The 26,651-nt window shown below is 26.3% G+C and overlaps 1 protein-coding gene across 4 annotated transcripts; it reads left to right on the top strand.

Annotated features, from left to right (window-relative positions):
* The first annotated feature begins 1,681 nt into the window (after positions 1 to 1,681).
* On the top strand, positions 1,682 to 25,247 carry LOC114131929 (kinesin-like protein KIF2A). Of its 4 annotated transcripts, none has more exons than XM_050200309.1 (14): positions 1,682 to 1,798; positions 20,039 to 20,133; positions 20,204 to 20,317; positions 20,468 to 20,510; positions 20,745 to 21,171; positions 21,244 to 21,347; positions 21,506 to 21,668; positions 21,757 to 22,003; positions 22,077 to 22,219; positions 22,294 to 22,460; positions 22,521 to 22,675; positions 22,762 to 22,980; positions 23,065 to 23,239; positions 24,745 to 25,247. In XM_050200309.1, exons 1-14 carry the CDS (start codon positions 1,762 to 1,764, stop codon positions 24,885 to 24,887), a joined length of 2,232 nt encoding a protein of 743 aa, XP_050056266.1. In that variant the 5' UTR covers positions 1,682 to 1,761; the 3' UTR covers positions 24,888 to 25,247. The 4 variants fall into 4 exon arrangements, with proteins under 4 accessions (XP_050056266.1, XP_027853074.1, XP_027853073.1 ...); XM_027997273.2 differs by lacking the exon at positions 1,682 to 1,798 and adding an exon at positions 5,117 to 5,636; XM_027997272.2 differs by lacking the exon at positions 1,682 to 1,798 and adding an exon at positions 15,981 to 16,170.
* The last annotated feature ends 1,404 nt before the right edge of the window (positions 25,248 to 26,651 follow it).

Here is a 26,651-nt window from a genome sequence, read left to right as displayed (position 1 = left end):
AATTTTAGTCCAGATTGAATTGGCTTACAAAGCTTTACATTCATAACAACTTAATATTGGATGTTGAAGAAATTATTGACAAAATAGCTAATAAAACCTTGAAAGTTACAGTTTATTTGTAAATGATAAATAAATAAATGATTCATTATTTAATTTATATTATGTTATAATCGTTATAGCCTATAGGTATTAAGTATATTATAATTATAAAATAAAAGTTTATGCAATTACTATGAAAATTTATAATTAGGGTCTAGGGATCAGACTTTAAAGCATATGCTTTTTTTATTTATGAGATAGAAATCTAGTTTTTGTACATAGATTCGTTTCACGTCATTCTGATTCCTCCGATTTCTTGAATTTTTTTATTCATTTTTTATGTTAATTTTTACCTTTTGCAGGTCATGCTTATTATATTTTAAAATCCGAGCCCTAATGCCCTATATACATATAATATATATATTAGCTATGAAGTTTTAATAAATTGATATTATTAGTATATAATATAATATAATATAATATAATATAATATATTATATAAATAGTACCTATACCTTTATGTAGGTATTTAGAGCGGAGGAAGAAAAACTATTTTAGTCATATCTCCCCCCCTCAAATAAATCCTAAATACACCACTGGCTCAGACTCCAAAAATTGTGTTGTGTTTCATAAGCAATAATAAATTCAAATTTAACATATTATGGGTAAGTACTAGTAGGTACCTACATTAGAAAATTAGAATCATTAAATAGGTACATTTACTTACTTATTTACCTAGGTACTCAATGACAATATATAAAACCAAATTTTCAGCTAAGATCAGATCTAGGTCAATTAATATTTTTTTTAAATTAAATTATTCTTATACCTAATCATTATAATATTATTTATATATTTATTAATATATCATAAATAATAAGTAGTTATGATACAATTTATATCTATTTTTAAATAATATTATTTACCTTTACCTACTTAATAATTTTTCTATTTAAATTCTCGTAAAACATATACAAAATCCCAATAACTATTTTAGAACCAACAATTCAAGTAATCATTGATAAAATATTATAAAAATAAGAAATAATCAATGAATTCTCTATAATATACTAGCTGACCCCGTGCACTTCGTTGCCCGTTAAAAATGCAAATTCTATATATATAGATTCGAATTTTGATTAATTTGTTATTTACTATTCGGTTCAACGGTGTTCAAAACTTAGACATTTTCATTGACTGTTTTGATTCTCAAAAATCTTGTAAATCATTATAATTTATAGTTGTAACGGTTTATTTAGTTCATTATAAAAAAAAAAAAGGTACTTAGTTAATATAATTTATTATATCTATACTAAAATATATTAATATATTTTATATTTGAAGATTTCCAATCACTCACGCCGCATTGACATTCCAAACACTGTAGATTCGAGAACAGAGAAATCCTTTTATCTATATCGTACAGGTATAATATTACCAATTACCATAGAATTACATGTTTTTCAATATTTATTTAATGTATTACCTAATTATATTTATTCTGTGGCGGTATAGTAGGTAGTACAGTATATAAGTAACACTGAATATTATAGTCAGTATAATAATTAATAGGCGTTTACAGCGATATACCTATATCGTATATCTATGTCTTTATTATTTTTAAATTGTGTACAGTTTTAGAGACACTTTCAACAATATTATATAGCTAAAAACTTTTTTTTTTTTTTTTGGAAATCAGAAAACTGTCAACATAATACCTGGATGACACAACAATCTGCATTCCAAACTCTAATTAAAGGTAAGTTTTTATTTGTATAAGATGATTGTATAAATGTAGTATAATATTAGATACCTATATCTAGGGATATATAATCAGCTAGAACGAAAAGAGATACTTGTGACTAGTTAAACTTAAATATTAATATAAGTAGGTATGTTCCAAGCTTACAAAAATTTCATGACAAGTATATTTATACAGACTATGACAGAAAATCTGATTGAAATATTATTTGTGGGTAATTATAGTATAATTCATAAATCATTGAAGAAATACCTTTTAATACATTTGCATGTCCATTTATGATTTACCTATGAAATGTACATATTATCTAAATACATCTTTTGTATAATTCTGTGATTTCTAATTAGCCAATTTCTTATACAATAAATAATAAATACACAAAAAAAAAAAAATCGTAATAATCCGTACGATTTAGATACACTCGATTATATTATAACAATATAATATAATGTAACAATAATGTTTTCGCATTACGTCTTTACTTTATTACAAATAATCGAAGCTTCAAAACAGTAGGTATAGTTATAGTAAGTTAGGTACAGCCCTGTCGAAACTCGTGTCAATGTTCAATAATGACGTTATTTAAATTCCGTTGTCTAGCAGATTAATATTATGTTTGTGTATATTCATTCATATTATAAGGTACATCATATATTATATAACAAATAGATGAAAATAAAAATAATTTTTATGTGATTATTTGTGAGTAACCTTGGAAACAAATAAAGGGTAAAATTATTAAACAGGTACCTATATATTATATGTAGTAGGTATCTAGTACGTCCTAGTACCATTGGTGCAACTGAGATGAAATATAGGGGTTATTAACTTGATGTACAAAATATATGAATATTAGAAAGCATTATTTTTGGATAGTAAAATATTTTATACATATGTACTTTAACTGATTGGTAAATTTTTTTTTATATTTGAGATTGCCTATAGCTGGAGAATATTTTGATAAATGACGATTAATTAACCAATGGTCATGATTATTAATTTTCATTTTAGATTCTAATCGGAATGAAGAATATATGGATTCTACAATAATGATGTGTTTTTTTAGTGTGTACACGATAACTTGTCGAAATAAGTAATGTTTCAATTTAAAATTTTAGAGATAGCCTTCATTGGCAAATTCACAAATTGAATATCCTTGGTGCATTACATCAAATAACAGATTATATAGAGATCAAAACTTAACCATCAAATGTTCACAAAATGTTTGTATTAGTGTTATCTACACACAGTTAAAATTTCAAAATATTCTGACTTTTTTTTTTTTTTTGAGCTATTTATAGACGACTAAAATTTTCGATTTTTTCTAAGTATTTTTTTTTAAATGTCGATACAAAAAAATGTTAAAAAAACTTGAAAATTTAATACAAAGTTTCTTATAAGTTTTTCTTATTGTAATTTAAAAAAAAAAATCCAAAATCGTTTGTCACATACCCAATTTTTTTTTTTTGAATAAGCGAATAAACTCAAAACTTTTACGAAATACATCAAAAATCGCAAAACTTTGCTAGTAGGTACTTTTGTAGTTGAAAATTCATAAAATTTGTAGTATTTATTACTTAGGTTAAAAAATTCAGTACAAAGTTCTCCATAAGTTTTCCTTCAAATAGCTATAGAGGAAACTTAAGCGTCAAATCATAAAGGAAAACTGTTTTGAGTGTCTAAGTTTTATATTTTTATGAAATTCTGTCACGATAACGATTTATTCTCAAACAATTTTAAATATTTGTTATTAGTCAAAAAGTATAAGTCATAGATACTTGGAAATGTCACCAGTTATTTCATATTTGGATTGCATTTTCTTTAAATAATTTAATTTTAAAAATATTTTGATTATTTTAAGGCTATTTAAAGGCATTTGAAATATTTGTTTATTTTTATAAATGTCGATAAAATGTTTTTGGCTAAGTCAAAATATTTAAAAAAAATGCTGCAATATTATTAACTTTAATGATGATTTGGTGAATTTCTGTATTGAGTCGTTAATATTTTGATAAGTCAAAAAAAAAAAAAAAAAAAAATACGGGAATCTTTATTAGTTTTTTTCGAAATTGAACTTTTTATTGTGTCATTGATCTGCAATACCTACGATTGCATTGCGCATAATCCCACAAACATATTTTTTAAATATTTGAATAGAAAATTTTAATAAATGTCGTCGTCTAAACTGAATTCTGAAAATTGAGTTACATCGATTTTTATTATTAATCTGTGGTAAAACGAATCGATTTTGTGTTTGATCATTGAGTTTGTAGCGTGCCAATGAATTTACGATCTATTATTTTACAGATGAATAATTAGAAAACCGCGGGTAGTTTTAAGGTGAAATAAAGTTTTACAGTGTTACCGTTTGCCAAAGTTCGTTATCAACCCGGGTTGCGAAACGTGATCTTATACCATAATAATGTGGGTACCGTTTGAAAGTCCGTTGACACTTTATGACGCTTTCAAATTCTTTTAATCATTAATTGTTCATTAAAATCCGTTTTCGTATTTTTTCAATCTTACTTTTGAAATATCACAAGAAGTGTTTTTGAAATTGTATGTAATCTTATATTATATTGTAGCATATTTTGTAGCCTATGTTAGGTATTTAATTTTTTTAAATTTCAAATCAGTCGAACGTTACAATTTATTTCACTTTTTTGTAACGATAATCATAGTATTACAGGCTTGTCGGCTCCGGGTGGTTGGTACCACTGTAAACACGACCTTGCCGATTGCACTTGCACAGTAAGTTGCTCGACGACGGCGGTTTTGAATTTCTCGGCCGCCTCCGTAGAGTAAAGAGTTATTTTATATTTACTTCTTTGGTCTCTAGTGGTTTTCGTGACTCACTAGGTTATTCGTCATTGATAAATTATTATTTACATATTGGTTGTTTGTCGATTATTTCCTATTTTATTTCCTATCGAACAATTCCGTTTGCCGATCAGGAAACAGACGAAATCGCATACGAAATCCGGCTGCAAAAAGACCCAAAAACCAATCGCACCGGCATTATAATAGTTGTATCTATATTTTATGAGCGAGACTCAGACGCCCGATGACTACGATCTCAAATATCTACCATTGCACTTATGGGGGTTTTTTCCCCCCGTCGATCGGCTCAAAACCACGCCGTGTTCGATTAAGGGGCCCCCGCGATCGCACGTTTATGGATCCGTCGTTGGTCGTTGGCCTTTGTCGTCCGTAACCGTCGTTCGTCACCTCTTCCACCACCTAATTGGCCGTCCTACTACACCGTCACCACTACCACCGCCGCCGCCGCCTTACAAGTCGTCGTCCTCCGCCGGCAGTCTCCGTGCGCATATGTCGGCGGCTGTCGTCGTTACTGGTTATCAGTCGTCGTCACTCGTCGTTCGCCGGTGTAACGGTTTTGCGCACAACACGGCTGGTGCGGCCGTTCGCGTGACGTTATCCCCCCGACGACTGTCCCGATCCTGTTTTGTTATTGTTTTATTTTATCGTTTATCGCGTTTCGTGCGAAATACGTTAAAAAAATCAAATAATATATCGTTTGTCCGTCCGCCGTTAAGTTGATATTATCGTTTATTGTTATTGTAGCACAATATTGTTGTAACAGTCGTCGGTCGTTACGCGTATCGCACCTTTGTATCGTTATCTTTCGCCCCCCTCCCTCACACATACACACACATTTATACGCACACACGGCCCCTAACTCGGTCGTCGTGCCCGCCTTTTGGTCGTCGTCTGGAAAATTGACCGTAAGAAGTCAACATGCAAGTTGAAGAACCTTTGTTCGAGGGCGTAAACTTGAAGCTGGCCATGGACATCAAGATCAAGCGTACCGACGGTGAGCGATAGACGATTACGTTTTTGTTTAAAAAAAAATATTGTCACAAGAATTGATGTATTGAGGTGGTTAGGACTTTCTCGCTTCTATCGATTGGCAGGTCAAGTCCAAGACGATGTGATCTGCTTCTCTTTGTTGTGGTCAGACGCAGACTAGTCTTGGTTTGTCTCTGTGCAGTTGTAACCCTCGACGTACATTTTGTCGTCATCGCTTGAGAAGTCTTAGGTACCTATCTGTAATTTTTATGTTTGGTGGTACATTGATTGTTATTTTTTTTCAATTTCATTGAATACGAGGAGAACCCCTATTAGAAACGATGGTCTAAGGCTCTGATAGTATTGATCTCCTATAATGTCCTTATCTTTGTACTGTCTTGACATGATTATTTGGATTATTAACTCCTACTATGTTGTTGATTGGACGAGGATGCGTTAAGTTTTTTTTTATTAATAAACATATTTTTCATTCTGCTTCTCATCAATATAATATGGGTAGATAATTAAATTAAAATTGCAGGTATATCTACTTTGATCTTTGTGTCGTGGATGAGTACTTGTCTATTAAATTTGATTTTATTATTTTAGATGTGTTTAATTTACAACAGTACCTACATATCTATTATATTAATATTTTATAAAATGTAAGAAGCTTATGTGAATACCTTTTATATTTTGTGTAGGTAGTTAATTTTATCTTCTTTTATTTGTAATGTCTTTAAGCGAGTCTTTAAATACCTAAGAGTTTTGACTATAGATAAATAATAAATTAACGATAATCTTGACTTTAATAATGTACCTACCTATTTAATAGTTAACTCGATAGTTAATTATTTGATTCCTTTTTATCGAATATACCTAGGTAACTAAATATCTGTTACTTGTTAGTTATCAATTTATTATATTTGGTATTGTTTGGTTTAATTAATTTAACATACGTTAATAAATCTATTACTCATATTTTTATAGATCTACCGATATTTTATTAAATAAATAGGTAATTTTTTTTTCAATAGATTATTTAATTTTTAATATTTTAGTGAGTAGATACCTATATAATTTTATGAATAAGCTCTCAACGTTTTACTAGGTTTTACTAATCATTTTGTCTTTTAATGTTTAAGTGTAGTGCCTACTGTCTAATATTCTATAGTTATATATACATATATACTTTATATATATAATTCTTTACTGTGTTATCAAAATTAGGTAGGTATGTTAATACACTTATTGATAGACATTTTATAACTTAAAATATTTAGAATGCAAGTTACTCATTGGATGACATTTTATGTTGGCATATAGCCAAACTTAAATGTTTGTTAAAAATGCTAATGCCTTATGGAGACCTACTAATAGTTATAATTGGATCAGTGTTATACGTTATACATATAATGTACCTATATTAGTTAGGTATATTGTAGTAAAAACAATTTTTTTAAATACTTGTAACTCACAATATCTATCTATACCTACTTACTTAAACTTCAATTGGCAATGCATATGTAATAACATACATACGGCACCTACTTATTATTGGTATTAACCTAAGTAAATCTGTATAAGTAAAAATATTAACTATATTAGTACATAACCACTATTAGGTACATATTGTTGGACCTTGATGTAGTAGGTTTGTATTCAATATTTATATCATTCAAATACAATTTAAAATAATGTAGGTACCTACCCAACATACACCCACATTTATTTTTTATATTTTATTTCTTATACCTAACATGCAGGTACTTACAGTTAGGTATATTTTAAGTACCTAAGTTCAGTAATTTAGTACTAATAAAAAAATTATATAATTATTTTAATAAGATAACCCAATATTTTTTTAGATACCCTTTTCTTTATATATTCACTACCACACCATAATTTGGAAAGTTATTTGAAGAAAATCACAAAAAAAAATATATATATCACTACAATAAATAATAGGTACTATAATTAATAGGTATGTAGTTGTCAGCTTTTTAACCAAGTATTCCAATCAATATGTAGAGCTATTTAAAACAAAAACCATGTTATCATAATATTTTACAGAATAAAGCAGTAAAATAATCCCGTATATTTATAAAGAAATAAACATTATGTTAACTTCCTTTACTCAAAACTTGGTCGTAAACGTCTTAAATATACTCACAAATCATAATTAATAATTACTGATGTATAGGTAGTTTAAAAATACCTATTTAAATACATTAATATTTTCATTCTTTCACATTCTAATTAATTGTATTGAACTTCAATAATATCAGACCATTTTCTATAATGGCCTATTGTTTAATGTTTTTCATGCTTATGAAAATGCCAACATGTCTATGCATAGGTAGTATCTTAAGTATTAGTAACTCATCAAGAACTAAAATACCTATAATTGGTTTTAAGTCCCACATACTTTTTAAAAGATCATGATATGATAGGTACCTAACTTTATAAACTTTTGAACAACATTATATTAGGTAATATTTTTGGATTTTAATGTTATTTTTTTTTTTAATAATATGTATCTATTTAATCATTGCTAAATTACATGTAGGTATCTTTATTTATCAATTAGATAATCCTTTCTATTACGTTTAATTATCTGAAACTAGGGAGGTTAGGTTAGTATAAGTAAGCTGTAAGTAGTTTAACATTTTTTACCAATCAATAAAGATGCTGTTGTTTGATTAAATATTTAATATAATTAAGAAAATTATTTTATTTTATCAATCCTAATACCAAAATATTTTTGAAAACAATAGTAGGTGCCAATCCAAGAACTAAAATTTTAATATATATACCTATAATCGTCTATAATATTTTAGTTATCGGTAGGTATCTACTAGTTTCATTTGGTAATTTGGTAGGTATATATTATATAATCAGAAACTTATACTTGTTTAAGGGTATAGTAAAAAGATAAGATAAAATTGATAACATAGTTTAATTCTTCATTCATAACCTTAACATATTACCTATGCAACATTGTATAGGTTAGTTGTGTATTAGGTACATGCTTTATTTATCGCTAGGTACATCTATCTCATTTACCTAGTAGTTACATTATAAACTAAATTAATGTAATTTAAAATCTTATGTTACATAATATTTGTGATTAATCCGAGGATTAATCTTTAAATTCAATAAGAAAACTAAAAATTAAAAATCATTCTAAAATTGTAATCTTATTATGTTTTCTTACTAATACCTACCTATTTAATTTTATTTTTTTAAATATTTATTTATACACCATATTAGGTATATTGATATTTATATTTAAAAAAAGTAAATTGGGTAGCTGGTATAAAAATTACCAAATAGTTAATTAGTTATTTAAAAATTGTATATATTCGTCAAAGTAACTCTAATTTATAATTTATATATACAGTAAAACCTCTATAACAGATCCTCTATTTGATGGAATCCTCCTTATAACGAAAAAAATTGATGGTCCTTAGTGATTCCGTGATAGAGAGGTTTTCATATAGGTTTTCACTGTATTTAGAAACTGATTGAAACTCAACTTTTTATTTCGTTTTTAAAATTTGATTTTAATTATTAGTTATTTTAATTTTAAATTAAAATGTTAGTTTAGGTAAGTGATACATTAATAACATGATAAAATTTTATAAATATAGGTAACATGTACCTATAGGTTTTGTATTAAACCTGTTACATACTAAATAGATAAATACAATCTAGAATTTCTGGTTGAATTGAACTTATATTTAAAAAAAAATAATTATTAAAGTTATTTTTATTAATGATATTGATTGAAATAGGTGTATTAATTTTTCTGTATAATCAAAATTTTTAGATACCTACTGGACAAGTGGTTAGAAACGATATGATAATAACTATTATTTTCAGTAAGGTCCAGTAATTTAATTATAATCTAATTGTTTAAAAATTAAGTAAGTAGTTGGGTTTTAATTATAATTTAGATTAGTAAAAATGGTTAGTTGTTGTACCTTATAAATGATCAATTATTTTTTACAACATTCTAATTTAAATTTAAATTATCTATAAACCAAAAAACAGTTTAAGTCGGAGTTTAAGTACTTTTAAATATATTTTAAGTACCAGTGTTTAAAATATGCTTTACACCCTTATCTTATTTATTCCTTTTTTAACATAAATGTAGTAAAGTGTGTTGTTACAAATTATTTTTGGAAAGTAGTAGGTGTATTTCCGTGTATTTCATAATTTTAAACTTTATTGATTTACTAATAGGTATAATACGTCATATCCCTGCCAAAAAATGCTGTTCTGTTGATAATAATTTTATTTTGAAGAAGTATGAAATATTAGGTATTTACTACCCTTTTATTTATTGTTACGAAAAATATAATTTGTTGAAATAATAGGTAAACGTATTTGTTGTGTTTGGGTGGGTGACAAGACAACAGTTGTTTGACCTTCGGTAGTATCTTCTGTAGGCGGCAAGGCAGTCACAAGACCATATAAGGACGTCCAGAAAATGCAGACTCTAATGTAAGGGCCACTGTGTCTAATACATTAGGTCCAGCTTTTTATTTTGCAATATTTAAGTTAAAAAATTATGTTTGTGTGTTTTAATACAACAATGCTCTAAAAATTCTTATCATTACGAAAATCTATTAATACCTAAATAATGTTTACTTAATTATTCTTGTGTATTAAATTTAAATACGCATTATTGATTTCATTCATAAACGTTAAAACGTGGTTCTAATGGTCCAAGAGTTATGTTCCCAATATCTCACCCTAAGTTACAGCAGTGCATTATTAAAAAAATTAAAATGTTAATTTATGTACAGGAAAATTAATAGAAAGTAATACACTATCATACTTTACAATTTCACTTTAATTTGTAATTGCGTATTTCTTTATTTTTTTACTATTCAACTTCCAAAAAAAGTACGTTAATTTATTTATACTCTTAGAAAGATACAACACTTTTTATTTCTTATCTAATTTAAGTTAAGTATTATAAATTCCTAAATTATTCCTAGTTTTATAAAATTAGTTATTTGCAATATTAAATTTTTAAGCATAGAATAATTATTAAAATCAAACACCTACTGAAAAATTTTAAACATCCCACACAATTTACTGTAAAAACTAGATACCTATATTTTACGTATAATTAAACCCAATCAGTAGTTTTAAATGTTATGAATTTGAAGCCGGGGATTCGATACCGACTGTGTCTTTGTCTACATATAAGAAAAAATACACACATACACATTTAGATTTTAGATGTGATCTTTGCTAAATGTACTTATTGATCCAGTGTAATGATAATGAATCTCAAAACATATTTGAATTTTTCATGAAGTCTATTTGACATCGACTTTGCCACATTTTTTATTTTATCACTTTAAATCCAAAAAAATGTATCTTAAAGAAGTAAAAAATAAATAGTTGTCATGTTTCGATTTTTGAAAAAGTTGTAAAAAAAAATGTAGGAAAATTAATCTCAAATAGACTTAGGTAAAAACAAATTCAAATCAGTTTTCAGGTTTTTTTTTGCTTTCACTAGATCAATCGGTACGTTTGGCAAAACCCACGTTTACATTTTCAATGTTCTGCATGTGTTAGACAACGACAAAAGCAGTTGATATTGAATACCTTTAAACTAATTTTTATCAATATAAAAATAATTGGATAAGAATTTATTTTAATAATTGTCTCAGTAGATAATATAAGTAAATATTATGTGTTACGTATAATATTTAATTTATTAAGTTCTAACAATTATAAAAAAATATTACTTATAAGATAATGTTTGGTTTTTTGAATTAAAAATTCGATTAAGATTAACAATCCATAATCGGGTTCATCTAAATTATTTATTAGTGTTACTTGTATAGGTAATGACGTTGATATAATATCTATCTTAGCAGTTTTAAATTTAACTTAAAATTAGTTAAAATACAAAGTACCTCATTATCTATGAATCATGAGTATCCTTATAAATGTAAACAATTTATAAGGTAAAAATAATTTATGGTTTCGAAAATCAATATTTGTTTTTATTCGTTTTTGTTATAATATTTTATGCCCATACCTACTACCTATTATATTATAATTATTAATTTATAGATGATTAAATGATAAAAATGTGGGTAAATAATTTTTTTGAAACGTTATATTCCGCAATTAATATAATGTTTACACTGTTAAGGTTAATTCCTTGAATAATGTATGCATAATGTACATGATTATTTGAATGATTATATTATGTTTTAATTCATAAAGGGTTCTATATAGCGACGACCCACACAAAAAAATAAGAATATAAACGTGTTTTCATTCCAACGTATCAATAGATCTAGTTTTTGTTTTTAATGTATATAAAAACTTAAGTATGACAATACATTTGTAACTTAATTTTTTTGTGTATTTTTTACGATATAAAAGAGGTAGATACTTCGGAAACTTGATTAAAAAATACTTCTAAATTCCTATTTTTTATTGGCGTTATATAAAGACAGAAAATCATAGTTTTCCAAACCCATAAATATTCTAGAATTGACAGTCCTAAGCCTGTACAATTAAGAAGGAAAATGTACTCGTAATTAAACGGGAACCAATTCGGCATGTGGGGCGAGGATTAGGAACCACCCACATTTATTTGTTGAACTAACTTTGTTATACCAAATTATTAATTTGTATTAGCTATATAAATATAAATACTAAATGACATCACATTATGTCAATTACAGTATGACAAGTCAAAATTATCTGTGCCACTAATTTATTATTTTGTTTATTTACAATTTAATAGGACAATTAAAAATAATTACTACATAAGGGCCTGAAGACTAGGTTTACAATAATTATGTATTTATCTATTTAAATATATTGTTTAACTTTTTAAAATCAATTTAAAATTCTTTGTATAGTAAAGTAGCCTTTGTACTTTTTATGTCTATTTTTTATAATTTATTTTCAGGTAATAAATTTTAATAATAAGAATTTCGTCTCATAACTATGAACCCTAATGTTTCGTGTTTTTTTCACGTACTACATTGACTTATTTGTTCTTAGGTACAACACTTATATGTAGGTATTAGAGAAATAATTTTGACGCAGTTCCCCCATCTCCTCACAGTTCTAATAAGAATATAACGATTTTATTTTAGCAAATCTATCATAAAAATTATATACACGATAATCTTACACGAAATTCTGAACGGAGTGATTATAACTAATGTATTGATTTTACAATGATGTGTGTAATGTGTGTATTTTTTTTTTGTGAATGTACACCATAATTTGTCGAAATAATGCTTCAATTTAAAACTTCAGGGCTGGTTTTCGTTGGAAAATTGAATATCCTTGTTATATTATAGAAGTTAAAAGTAAGAAGTTATCAACAGTTTTCAAAAAAATTGGGGAAAAAAAAGTGACGGAAAATGGGAGTATTTACGCAAAACCAGTTTTCGAAAAAATCGATTTTTTTATATATGTTTAACTTAAAAACATCACTGTAAATACTTGAAATTTCCAACAAATTAAACATTTATTATTCATACACACTACACGGTTTAATTTTCAACAACTGAAATTTTCGATTTTTTAAAGTATTTTTTTTGAAATGTTGATAAAAAAATGTTGGATGCCCAAATAACTTAGAAATTGAATACAAAGTTTCTTATAAGTTGTTCATATTGCAATTAAGGTTTAAAAATTCAACACAGAGTTTTTCATTAGTTTTTCTTCAAATAGCTATAGAAAAAAATCGATCGTTATTATAGGGGAAAATGTTATGAGCGTTTGAATTTTAAATGTTTACGAAATCGCGTAACGATAACGATTTATCCTCAGGCGATTTTAAATATTTGTTATTATTCCAAAAGTATAAATCGTAGATACTTGAAAATTTCACCAGTTATTTAAATTGGCATTTTCTTTTCATAATTTAACTTTAAAAATATTTCGCTTCTTTTAAGGCTATTTTTAGGCATTTGAAACATTCTTTTATTTTTATAAATGTTAATAAAATGTTGTTGGCTAAGTCAAAATATTGGAAAATTTATTACTAAGTTCCTCATCACTTAATCGTATATTGATTCAAAAATTATAAGAATGTATAGGTACTATTTTTTTATTAGTATTTGAAATTCAAATAATACATTGATAAAAATCATAAATAGTTGAAAATTTAATACAAGGTTTTCCATAAGTTTGGTTTACAACAATTATAAAAGAAGTTAATTGTTGGCCAATTAAATTTTTTTCATCTTAATAAGTTAAAATTTTTACGAAATCAAAAATTCTAGTGTAAAATTACGATTTATTATAAAATATTTTTAGAGTTTGGTTATAGCTAAAAATTACTAGTTGTAGAAACTTGAAACATACACCAGTTGTATGAATTAGCATTTTCTATAAATGATTTAATTTTGAGGTATTCTGCAGGGCATTAAAACACAAATCACCTTTTTCATTACCCAGTGGATAATATACAGCCTAGGCTGGTAAATCATCTCTGTTCAGAATTTCTGATACAATGATTTCCTATCATTGCATTCAAATTTAATGCACCCATTACAGTGGGTTTCTCTATATTCGAATTTTACTCGATACCCATTTGACCACTCTTTTTTTTTAATTAACAAAAAATATTTATTTGTGTGTAAATTAAAAAAATATATTAAGAAGAGAAGTAGAACTCATGTGTATTACGTAGATTAATAACAACTGCGAATTTAAAAGGTCGTTAAGTAAAATTTAAACTGTTATAACTGACTTATAAAATACACCATTAAAGATATATAAACTTACATTTTTCTTTTACATTTAATTCGAAAAGAAAAAAGGTCCATTAAGTTTTTCGCATTGGGACTTAATTTTTATACTTTCGCCACTGCGCCCACTCGACGCCTAATGTACCTACATCAGAACAATACTCATTTACCTACCTTTTTAAATTTTTATATTTTATTTTATTTTTTGTGGCTATACATTTTTATTTTAGCCATTTTGATGATTACAAGTTATTCATATATAATAATAGTACCTATAGTACCTACCTATGTAATTTAGATAATGTACAAACGAGGAACTAGGAAATAACTGGATTTGCATTTTATTGTTTTATTTTTTATTTTTGTGGAAATTTATTAATTCTAGATGTGATGTGGTAGATTTTTAATCATATAGGTTAATTATTATACTGAATGATGAGTCTAAGGTGTATAATTTTAGTTAACATTTTTATATTTATTATTATTGCTTATAAGGATATTTTTCCTTTATAAATAATTTGGATTATAATGTGTTATTGTATAAATAAATTTATGAAGAAATATCTTTTATTTTTGAAGTCTACATAATAGTTTTGTTAGTTTTTGTTGTTGTTTGGAGTACGCTTTTAAAATTTAATTATTTAAAACTTATTCAAGTTCAAAACTTACGAGTTTTGTACGAAATCGTTGAAGTTATATTTTATTTGTATGCTGTTAACTTTCATATAAATGTGGCCTATTATACTTATTTACTATTATTTTTAATTCGTATCTGCCGATAGTTAGGTATCAATTTATCAATAACACAGAACTATAAAAGTCCATACAACCAACACTGAACAAATCATGAAATCCTTGGCGGATTCTGAATTCTTCCCAAATAAGGTTATAGTCTTATAGATCATATTTTTAATCTTCATCTTAGTATTATTTTTAATAATGCTTAAGTATATTATATAAAAATTGTTTTTGTTTTTCATAGGTAAAGAAAAAATTTTTATGAAATAGAATAATTTAAAAAAACGTAGGTAATTATTTAATTTATGTCTGAATAAAATTAAAAATGATTTATCTATTAATATATTTATATTAATACGTTTGGTAGAACTTCACGATAGCCGTTAACTTTGTTAGACATAAAAAAATTGTTGCATGGCAGCCACTACCTGTTTTAATTTATCGTGTCTACGGTTTTGGATACATTGTTTCAAATACTGATCGATTTGGAGTTTATTTTTAACGAGTTACCATGGCCTCCAGACGTTTAGATACTATATATTCATCCTAACTATATTATATATACTGAGTTGGGGGTGGGGGCTGCTCTGTGCCTGGTACGATTTGCAAACTGTACTTTACGGTCAACGTCGCCAGTATTGTACCCAATGAACGTTGAATGAGTAAAGCAATTGAAAGTTTCGCACGTTAATTTAAATAAATTCGTCGGTAAAATGAACGTCGGCAGTGTTTATTCATAATAAACTCGATCAGTTGTATTCTCGTGGACCGATAGTGATAAAGGTTAGCTTACATATTGTATATGTAACTATGTAACTATATAGTCACAGTTATTTTTTCATCTTCAGTCTCTTTTTATTACTTTATTTTGGTTATTACCTGTTTAACAAGTTATGTCGTCGTGGATAAAGAAGAGCTTATCATGTTTTCATCACGACAAACAGCGTAATGATGGTAGATGCAAGTGTAAAAAAAATATTTGTTCGATATCTGATAAAAACATTCAATGTAATTTTGACGAAGAATTCAACAGTGAGATGTGTGTTGGAAATCTCGTGGAAGATGCGGGTTAGTACTTGCTTGTATTGCAAAATAATTTAGAATATAGTATACCTACCATGTGTGCAATCAGTGTATACTTCGATTTTCAAAAAACTATTTGTGTTAACTAATAATTATAATTTCTATATGAAACTGTTAACTTGGTTATATTTTTATGTTTTAATCTTTTCGTTTTAGATTCTGAGTGGAGCAAAGAATGAATTGATTTTACAATGATGTGTGTGTGTGTGTGTATTTTTTTCTGACTGTCGTCATAGCTTTTGGGAGAGTAAAAATGATTTGATTTTCAAAAATAGGACTGGTTTCTGGTAACAAATTAAATCTATCTAGTTAGTACTTAGAGGGTCAAAAGTATGAAAAAACGTCGGTACTTTTTTTCTATGATTGGGAAAAACAAAACAAATTTAATATAAAAGGGACGAGATTTTTACCCTATTCCAATTTTCAAATTTGTTTTTTTTTTTGTGTACCTAACTCGAAAACAAATTACCGTAGATACTTGAAATTTTCACCAAATGTTAATATTATAACTTCCTTTAAATGATCAATTTTCAATTTTTTTAGTTTTTTTTCTATAAACGTTGATTAAAAATGATTCGCTGTCATAATTCTCCTTATGAGAGTTCCTATCCGTTCCGGATGTTGGACATCATATTATTGGCAATGTTATTCTATTATACAATTTACTTATACGCAATGGAATTTTTGTTTTATTTTAAGATATTATCTGTTCATACTATAACTCTATTTTTACGGTTTTGTGGTATTTACTGAAGTACCTACCTGTGTGACTATTTTATTAAATTTTGAGTTGTATAATATAAGTTTATAGTATGGCATAATTATACAAATATTATTTTAATAATTAAATACTGAAACTAAATTAAATGACTAATCAAAAAAAAAAAACACATTAAATATCATAAAATATACTTAGTGGTAGGTATAAGCCGACGCGACAGTCCGTCTTCGCTCAGAATCGTTTTTTTTTTACACAATGATATATCATTGAATTCAATTTGAACACACCCACTTAACACCTAATGTAGAGTAGAGCGTTATACTTAACAGTTAAACCTTTTTTATACTTAAAAAGCCATGTTAAGTAATTACATGTAATTTAAAATGTTATTTCGTATTAATACTTTATAGTCGATATTTGTTGTATACCTATAGGTCCATGTACTAGTATAACTATAATAATTAATACCCGTTTAAAAGTACCAATTTAAATAACCTGGAATTTATGTATGCGGATATGTTTAATAATAAATGATAATATTTCTTGTCGTATTTTAGATTATGAGTCCTAGAGATGAAATAATGGACAAATGATATAATCGAATTTACTTTGTTTTTTAGGTTATACAATATTATATAAAAATAATTCCCAAAGGAAGGCCGTATAATAATATATATAATGTATACACTTTAATAATAACTATTATTTGTGTTATTGTGTAATGTGTTGACTGTAGAATGACTAGAATGGAAATACATATCCATATCTTACCCTTATTTCATGACTTGTGTATCTAATACCTATCTATATTATTAATATATACAATTCATGATTAGTTACTAAACTATCTTTAATATTTGTATAAATAAGGCTAAGGTAATTATTTGTGATTTTTGGCTGCCTAATTTATGGTTGTATGTATAAATAGTAACCATTAACGACTATAATAGTATGCTATAAATTCTATTCGTGTTGTACGACTTTATACTTATCCGTTCCAAATTGCAATCAAATATTATCACGTCTTTGTAAACATTGTAAAACTGCAATAGTGTATTTCTTCATCCGCACTGTGATACATATACATACGATTTCTTTTTATTATACAAAAAAAAAAAAAATAAAAACATTTTTTATAGATTTATCAACAGTAACCTAAATCATAAAATTTTAAAATTATGTACCGTAATAATAAAGTATTCTGCTATTTTTATATGTATATAGGATAAAAATGCTTGTTACTGGGAAGTATACGATACATCTTTGTATGTCTCGAAAGATCATTGCACGAAGATGGTTCATTAATCGTGAAGAATTCGATAATAATTCATTAATCCAGCACTAAATTATTTTCTTTTACTTGTTAGTTATTATTATGTACTTTAGTACTTAACATTAGTCCAATAATATTTTATTGAAACCCAGACTATTTCTAAATTAAAAAAACCCGTTGGTGATTTATCTAATATTACATGATTCTCTTAATTTCTAGACGAAAATTAAAACGCTTTTAATATATAATATTGTAATGTATATTATGTAAATTATATTTATGCTAATAGCACAACAATTTGATGAATTGAATCATCCACTACCTATTATTATTATTCGATGTGTGAGTCTTAAGATTAGTTAAATTCCTAATGGATGTTAGTAGAACTCGTTCAAATCACTCAACTATGGTTGTGTCCCATGTCTGGCGTGTGAATAAGGAAAACAATCTTACATAACAATTAAACAATTTCCAATTAAAATAAAAAAAGTAAAAGAGATCGGATACAGCAACTGTCTATTACAGCCATTCGTAACTCGTCTCGCATCACTCACGTCGGCATAAGACGGTATTGCATTATTTATTATAAACTAGTAACAATAATTCATTTTATCAGAAAAACTATTTCAAGAAAAAATATATTTATTTCAGTTTAAGTAGTTTTCAAATTTATTACGGTGCTTAAATCTCGAAATTGAATAATATTTGTGTAACAAATTTGTGTTTGAATGGATATAAGTTTTTAAATAATTCTGATAGAAATCATCCAACTTAATTTCGGTGTAAAATTTTAGGTCGTAAAAATTAATAATAAATCATCAGAAGAATAAAAATAGTTTAATGATGAGTATTATTAAAATTAATAAATAAAAATTTAACATCATAATATGATATATTATATATTATTAAGCTTCACTCTCTCCATCTGAAATCAAGTGTTATCTAGTATTAAGATTAATTGTTTGTATTTATTGTAAGTACATACAGCGCCGCCGGTTTGAGACTTCGGTCTACCGAGATTTTAAATTTCTATATATTCTAATTTCAGCCTATTCATAGGTGGAGTTTTGATTCAATTTTATGGTAGGCTAAAATTGTATTATATATATTATGATAAGTTACGAAGACTACAACCCCCCCCCCTAAAACCTTTAATCTATAGAATAATTACGGTCAATTGGAATTATTTATTTTTATAAACAAGCACACGACACACAACTATTATTATTTACTTCTACTATCGATGCCTTAAAGTAGATATAAGAAAGATTTTGATTTTGTTTTATCAATATATATTTAATATTTATGTGTGTTTATTTTAAAAATATTTTGATTCGATGTGTTTATGTATTGGTTGTAACCATGCCATGTGTTGTGGTCATTTTATCATGTTTATAGTGATCTAAAAAATGTTTCCATAGTTTCCATACATTATAAGTATAAGTGTCATGTTTAGTGTTGACCCTTCCCTTTTATTTAAATTTATATATAAATATAAAGGGTTTAGGCCTAGCTATGTTGTTTCCTGTTAGTAAATATGTTCCTATGGGCAACCTTGTACAATATTAATGTCCATGGAAACAATTTGTAAAAGGTCAAGTTCATTGCCATATAAGTTGTTCACAAAGGTACATAGCTTTATTTGTAAGGTTTTTGGTTATTTTAGTTTTGTAAATTATACCTACTTTACGATGGAATAATATTCATAACCAACATTATATCTTGCACCTAAAAATGTAAGATTACATTTTTCTGATTATAAATTGGAAATCTTTCTACCAACTCAATTACTTAAAATATCTATTAATAACTATTCAAAGTAATGTTAACTTAATGTATGCTCCTTTTTTTTATTTTAGGTCGTATTCATAAAGCGGTTGTGTCTAGGATGAATCCAGATACAAGAAGCATTTCAGTGGAATGGCTTGAAAATGGAGAAACAAAAGGCAAAGAGGTTAGACAAGCTGCTTAGATTCATATTTAATTTCAATTAATTTTGTGCTATATTTTTGTTTTGTTTATAGATTGATTTAGATGGGATCTTGGAGTTGAATCCTCAATTACGTTCAAATATTCCCAGTATTACTATGGTTGCTCAAAATGGTACTAATATACCAACAACTAGCAAGTTAGCGAGGGTAAATTTAACTTTTATAATGACTGTTTTACTATTTATAAATATAAATAGACTTTTAAATTGTAGTATAATAAAATTTCAATAATTTGTAATAAATAATAATAACAATAATTTATAATAGTCATAAATGTATTTTTATTTATATTTTCAGTATTCCACTAAAGCTTCAATACAAGCATTTACAAATAATAAAGGCAAGTATTTATTTAATCAAGCTAATGTAATAAATTAAAACATTTTCTTTAATTAGATAACTTCAGTATACAACGAAAATTAAAAATTTCAATAATAAATTACTAAAAAAAAAAATTAAGTTATTTTTTTTTAAATTGAATTCTTGATCAACAATCTATTGATTATTAGAATTATTTAATATCACATATTTTATTTTAAATGTTTTTAATCATATTATATTCATTTTTTTTTAGGTTCATATAAAGGAACAAAACCAGTTAGTAGGCAAACCAATCATTATTCACCAGCAGTGAATGGCACTGGAGAAGTTTTATCAACAACTGTTCCCTGTACACCTTTAAACCCTCCAACCCAATATCAACAAATTCCTGTATTAAAACCAGCAGATCCACCACCTCAAACACAACAACTAACTCACTTGTACAGCAATAATACAGCAGGAGCAATCCGTGGCTCAAATACTACTACAGTAGCAGCAGCCGCAGCTGCTGCTGCTGCAGCTGCCAAAGATAGACGGAGTAATGTAGTTAAGGAAGTTGCTAAATTGAAAAAAAACCGAGAGGAAAGGCGACAACGTCAAGCTGAATTAAAAGAAGAAAAAGAAGCATTAATGAACATGGACCCTGGTAATCCAAATTGGGAGTTTCTTGCTATGATTAGGTACGCTTGTTATAAATTACCAATTAAATCTAATTTTTATCAATATTAATTTGAAAATGTTTTATTTTTTAGAGATTATCAATCTAATTTAGATTTTAAACCTTTGAGAGACTCTGAAGTAGTTGAAGATCATCAAATTTCTGTTTGTGTCAGAAAAAGGCCACTTAATAAAAAAGGTATTACATCTTTAACATATTTTGAATTAATGAATAAGATTATATTCCATGTTACTGCTATACATAATATAGTGATATAAGAAAAAAAATTATTTTAACAATTTGTATTTGTATAAAAAGATAACTACTATTACATTTATAATTGTAACTATTTTTAGAATTAAATCGGAAAGAAGTTGATGTTGTTGCAATTCCATCTAAAAATCAGGTTATTGTTCATGAACCTAAAAACAAAGTAGATCTTACAAAATATTTAGAAAACCAGCATTTCCGATTTGATTATGCCTTTGACGAGACTTGCACTAATGAGACGGTTTATAAGTTAGTATCAACATTTTAATTTATTTAATAATTGTTTTCAATTTATAAAATATATTTGGAATTAAACAATAATGTTTATTTAAATTAGATATACTGCAAGACCTCTTGTTAAAACCATATTCGATGGTGGCATGGCAACATGCTTTGCTTACGGACAAACCGGAAGTGGTAAGACACATACTATGGGTGGAGATTTCCATGGGAAAACACAAGACTGTAAAAAAGGCATTTATGCTATGGCTGCTAAAGATGTTTTCCGTTTTTTGAATTCGCCTAGTTATTCGCCATTAAATCTGGTTGTTACTGCTAGCTTTTTTGAAATATACAGTGGCAAGGTAATTGAAAATAATAATAAATTATCTATTTATAGTGGATTATTATTTAAATATTACTTTAAACTGTTCTTAGGTGTTTGACTTGCTGGGTGATAAAGCCAAGTTAAGAGTACTCGAAGATGGTATGCAAAAAGTACAAGTAGTTGGTCTTACTGAAAAAGTAGTTACTACAGTAGATGAAGTATTGAAAATAATTAATGACGGCAATAGTGCTAGGTAAGTATTTATATTTTTAATAATCAATTAATCATTGTATAACATTGTAAAAACATTTAATTGTTTTATCGTAGGACATCTGGTCAGACATCTGCCAATAGTAACTCTTCAAGGTCTCATGCCGTTTTCCAAATTGTATTGCGTATACCAGGTTTAAATCAAATACATGGAAAATTTTCATTAATAGATTTAGCTGGAAATGAAAGAGGTGCCGACACGTCATCGGCCAACCGACAAACACGTAATGATTTTTTAAAATGATTTTTGGATTATTTAATTTTAATATATTAATTTAATTTAGGAATGGAAGGTGCAGAAATAAATAAATCTCTACTTGCACTGAAAGAGTGTATCCGTGCTTTAGGCAAAAAAGGTTCTCATTTACCTTTTAGAGCAAGTAAATTAACACAAGTACTTAAAGATTCTTTTGTTGGTGAAAATACTAAGACCTGTATGGTAAGTTAATTATCATAAAGATACATAAATTAAATATGAATGTTTTTGATAAATGTGTGTTTAATAATATGTTAATATGTATTTAGATTGCAATGATAAGTCCAGGACTAAGCTCATGTGAACATTCTCTGAACACGCTCCGTTACGCTGACCGTGTTAAAGAATTGGACGCATCAGATCCTGCTGCTGGCGAAGTTCATGCTCCCATGTATACTTCACCACCAAGTCGTTCTCCGAATATGTCTCGTAAGTTACAGGATGTCAGTATGGTTGATGACGATTTAGCAGCATTAAGATCGCTTAATGTAAGTATTTAAAATTCTTAATTAAAGTTATTTATTTATTTATTTTTAATTTTGTTTAATTATTTAACGATTTTTTTCTGACAGGAAGGTGAATTGTCAGCAGACTTATACAATTTCCACGAAGCCGTTTCCCAACTGCAAGAACAAGAAGATGAAATGCTAGATAAACACAAGTCATTATTAGAATCTGGACAGAAATGGTTACAAAAAGACAAACAGTTGTTGGCAATGACTAAGAATGTTGACTACGATCAAGATGGTAACCGAGATCAAAAAACCTGTTTACTTGTTGCTCTCCAACTTTTAGCTTTACCTATTGCTTATGCTTTCTTTTTTTTATATATACTACCATTGATGGAACTTGGTAATTTCCAAATGATATAGTCTAGTTAATTGTTATAAAAATCAAAAAAGATCAATAGTTGAATTTTTTGAATTTTTTTGATTAACTTAGTTTCCTTCATACTCAATCAGTATTATTTATTATTAAGCATAGTTTTCTATATTTCTAGAATATTTATTTTCTTCTCGTATTTGATATTGCTGCATTTTATTTTTTATTTAGCAATTTGTTGTTTCTGGTTTAATATTCTTAAAATATATCCTTGCAACTTATTTTCTATTATTGTATTTTTTATAAATTATATCTGACATAAAACCATATTATTTTTGTATAGTTATTATCTAATTTGATTCGTAAAAAAAAAAATATTTATATTATTTGAGACAGTGATTATTTTCACTGTAATATATATGACTCCGACTGGCATATTTTAAGCCATGTTAATATATATTTCATAATGTGGAAAATTAATTCTTTCTATTTTTCTATTTTTAAATATTTTCTAATTTTCAATTTTTGATAACTGTGTTTAGCTTGTTTTGTAAAGTCTATACCACATTTAAAGTTAAAACATTCAATATTTATTAATTGTTTCAAAATATTCTCATTTTTATTTTAAGCCTGAATGATAAAAAGTAAAAAATTTAAAATATATATATACTTAACCAACTAATCCTAATTTATTAAAGTATTTTGTATTTCTTTGTTCAGATTCAATAGAGATTTTGTTTTGTTTTACAATCTTAACAAGAATATGTTTCTAAATAACCTTTTGAATTAATACATTTTTAGTTTTAATTTAATGTTAGTTAAATTTGAGTTACGTGTATAAAAGAAATATGCCATCCAATTGTTAGTATTAATTAATTGTTACTGTGATTAAATAAAGCAATATAAGTAATTAAAAATATACTGTTAGTAAGAAATGTAGTTGTCTATCCAATTGCTCATTGAAACGCCATCAATGTTGTTTAAGCCTATCTAGTCTTTATTAATGTTTGTAAAACTCATTTAAATTTATTTTACCATTATTTATAGAACTTTAATAATTGTTGAACCAAATTTGATTGCATTTATTTACAGTTATGCATTTATACTTCAGTAGCTTGTAATATAAGGTTTATTCCTTGTATTTATTTATTTGTTTAATTAATATAATACGTTTAAAAACATTATCTTCATCAGAAGTATTTTTTTTAGAACTTATATTTTTTTATTACATTAAAAAGGACCAAGCAAGATTGTTTGGTTCAAATGTTTCAATTAAATATTTGCTCATGATTTGCCTTGCTCGATTTTGTGTTTGTGCTTTTTGATTTTATCAATTATAATGTATGCGCGTTTGAAATATTTTTTTTTATTTCTTATTAAGTGTTATGGATCAATATAGTGTTTTATTCTAAACTGTATTGTTTTTCCAGCGTACTCATTGCAGCTGCTCAATTTGCTTCAAACCAAATTAGCTGCTACTCAAGATCTAGTTGAAACTGTGCTTGCGTTCAGAAAACAGTTGACGACTGAAGAACAATTCAGTCAGAACATAAATAGAGGCAACCACCGTTAGAGACGGAGTTTTTATTGTCTTCTATGTGTAATCGTTAAGTCTTTGTTTTTGTAATAAAAAGAATATGATGGAGTAGAAAATGTGTGAGAAAATTTCTATTTTTATCGTACATATACTACTGATTTTATGTGATTTTTTTCGGTGATGCTACTATTAATGACTGACAAAACACTCGTGAATAGAGATTGTGTTTGTCGGTTTTTACCTACTTAATAATTTACTACATTGCTTTAATTAAGTTTTAACCTCAAAGAACTAAAACCTTATTATTGTTACAAGCATCATACATTTGTTCTTCTAATTTTAAATATCTTTAGTTATATATATTTTTAATTATATGTATTTTTCTTTTAACAAGCATTTATTCGTATTTTTTTTTTTATTTTTTACTTTAACTTCACATATTAATTTAATATATTATATCATAGCAGTTATTTAATTAAAATTTTTCTAATTAAAACATACTATGTAGGAAATAGCAAAAAAAAAAAAAAAATTCATGATACCATCAAACTTTTTTAAATGCCTATTTTTGTAAATAAAACAATAATTTAACGATACAATAATATTATTTAATTATACTAAGAAAATTATTATTACGTTTATTTTATCATTTATGTGCAAATAGTTGTTCAGGCTTTATAATGTTGGAATAAGTACCTATTTTTTTAACATTAATTTTTTGTAAGTCCTATGTTTCATTGATTATTAATGATTAGAGTATAATTTTTTTAAAACAACTATTTTCGAGTTTTTATTCTTTTATGTGTTAAACTACGTCTTGTTTTTCTGGGGATAAATCTAAGTCTAGCATTAACCACTGTGTATAGTTCTTACAATCTGACTATGCCTTTTACTATTTAGTATTTATTGTTACTATGAAATTATTTTCATTTAAATGATGCAAATTTTTAAATTTGCAAACCAACGATTTTTTTAAATAAGTGATATGAAATAATGCTTACAATTATATTTGAAAAATAGGGATATAAAAAGGTTTACCTTGTATACTACCTATTTCATACTGCATTGATCATCAGCAATCCTAGAACTTAAAACACTCAAAATAATTTAAATATAACATAAACAATTATTAGATGGGCATATTTCAATTTAGGTTTTAATAATTTATTATATTCAAAATTATTCAATAAAAAAAAATAAAAAAATAAAAAATTGACAGCTATTCAGTTGTTTGTTCTACTCAACTTCTTTTTTAAACTACATTTATGAAATATAAAAAAAAATATCTAATATTAAATGTAAATGATCATAAATAACACTTTTTAATACTTGGAATCTAAATTCTCTGCAAATATATAATTTATACATTAGCAAATGCCGTACAATTCAAACCCTGCTTATCTACGTTTAGAAATTGAAAAATTTGTGATTCCGTTATGGTTTTACTTTAAGATTTGGAATCAAGGATATTCAAATTTCTGTCATGATTTGTATATTATAGTACACAAACTAATCTAATCGAGAATTCTAGGGGTTCCTATCATCTAAAGTTCATTAGCGATTTTGTTATACCTGTAGCAACAAGTATTCTATATTATTTATATTATTTTGCTTTACCGTCCACCACAAAGGTAAATATAATATCTATAAATTACTATAGTTATTATGTGTATAATGAGTTTTCTTAGTTTTAATGTTTAAGTGTATGCAAATACTTATTATAAATGAATAAAACTATATTTTTATTTAATGTAAGACACACAAATTAAATCCTTTGAAAGTAAGTGAATAATAATAATA

Source organism: Aphis gossypii, chromosome 1 (assembly GCF_020184175.1).
Source record: "Aphis gossypii isolate Hap1 chromosome 1, ASM2018417v2, whole genome shotgun sequence".
NCBI lineage: Eukaryota > Metazoa > Arthropoda > Insecta > Hemiptera > Aphididae > Aphis > Aphis gossypii.
This window is presented reverse-complemented; position numbering and strand designations above follow the sequence as displayed.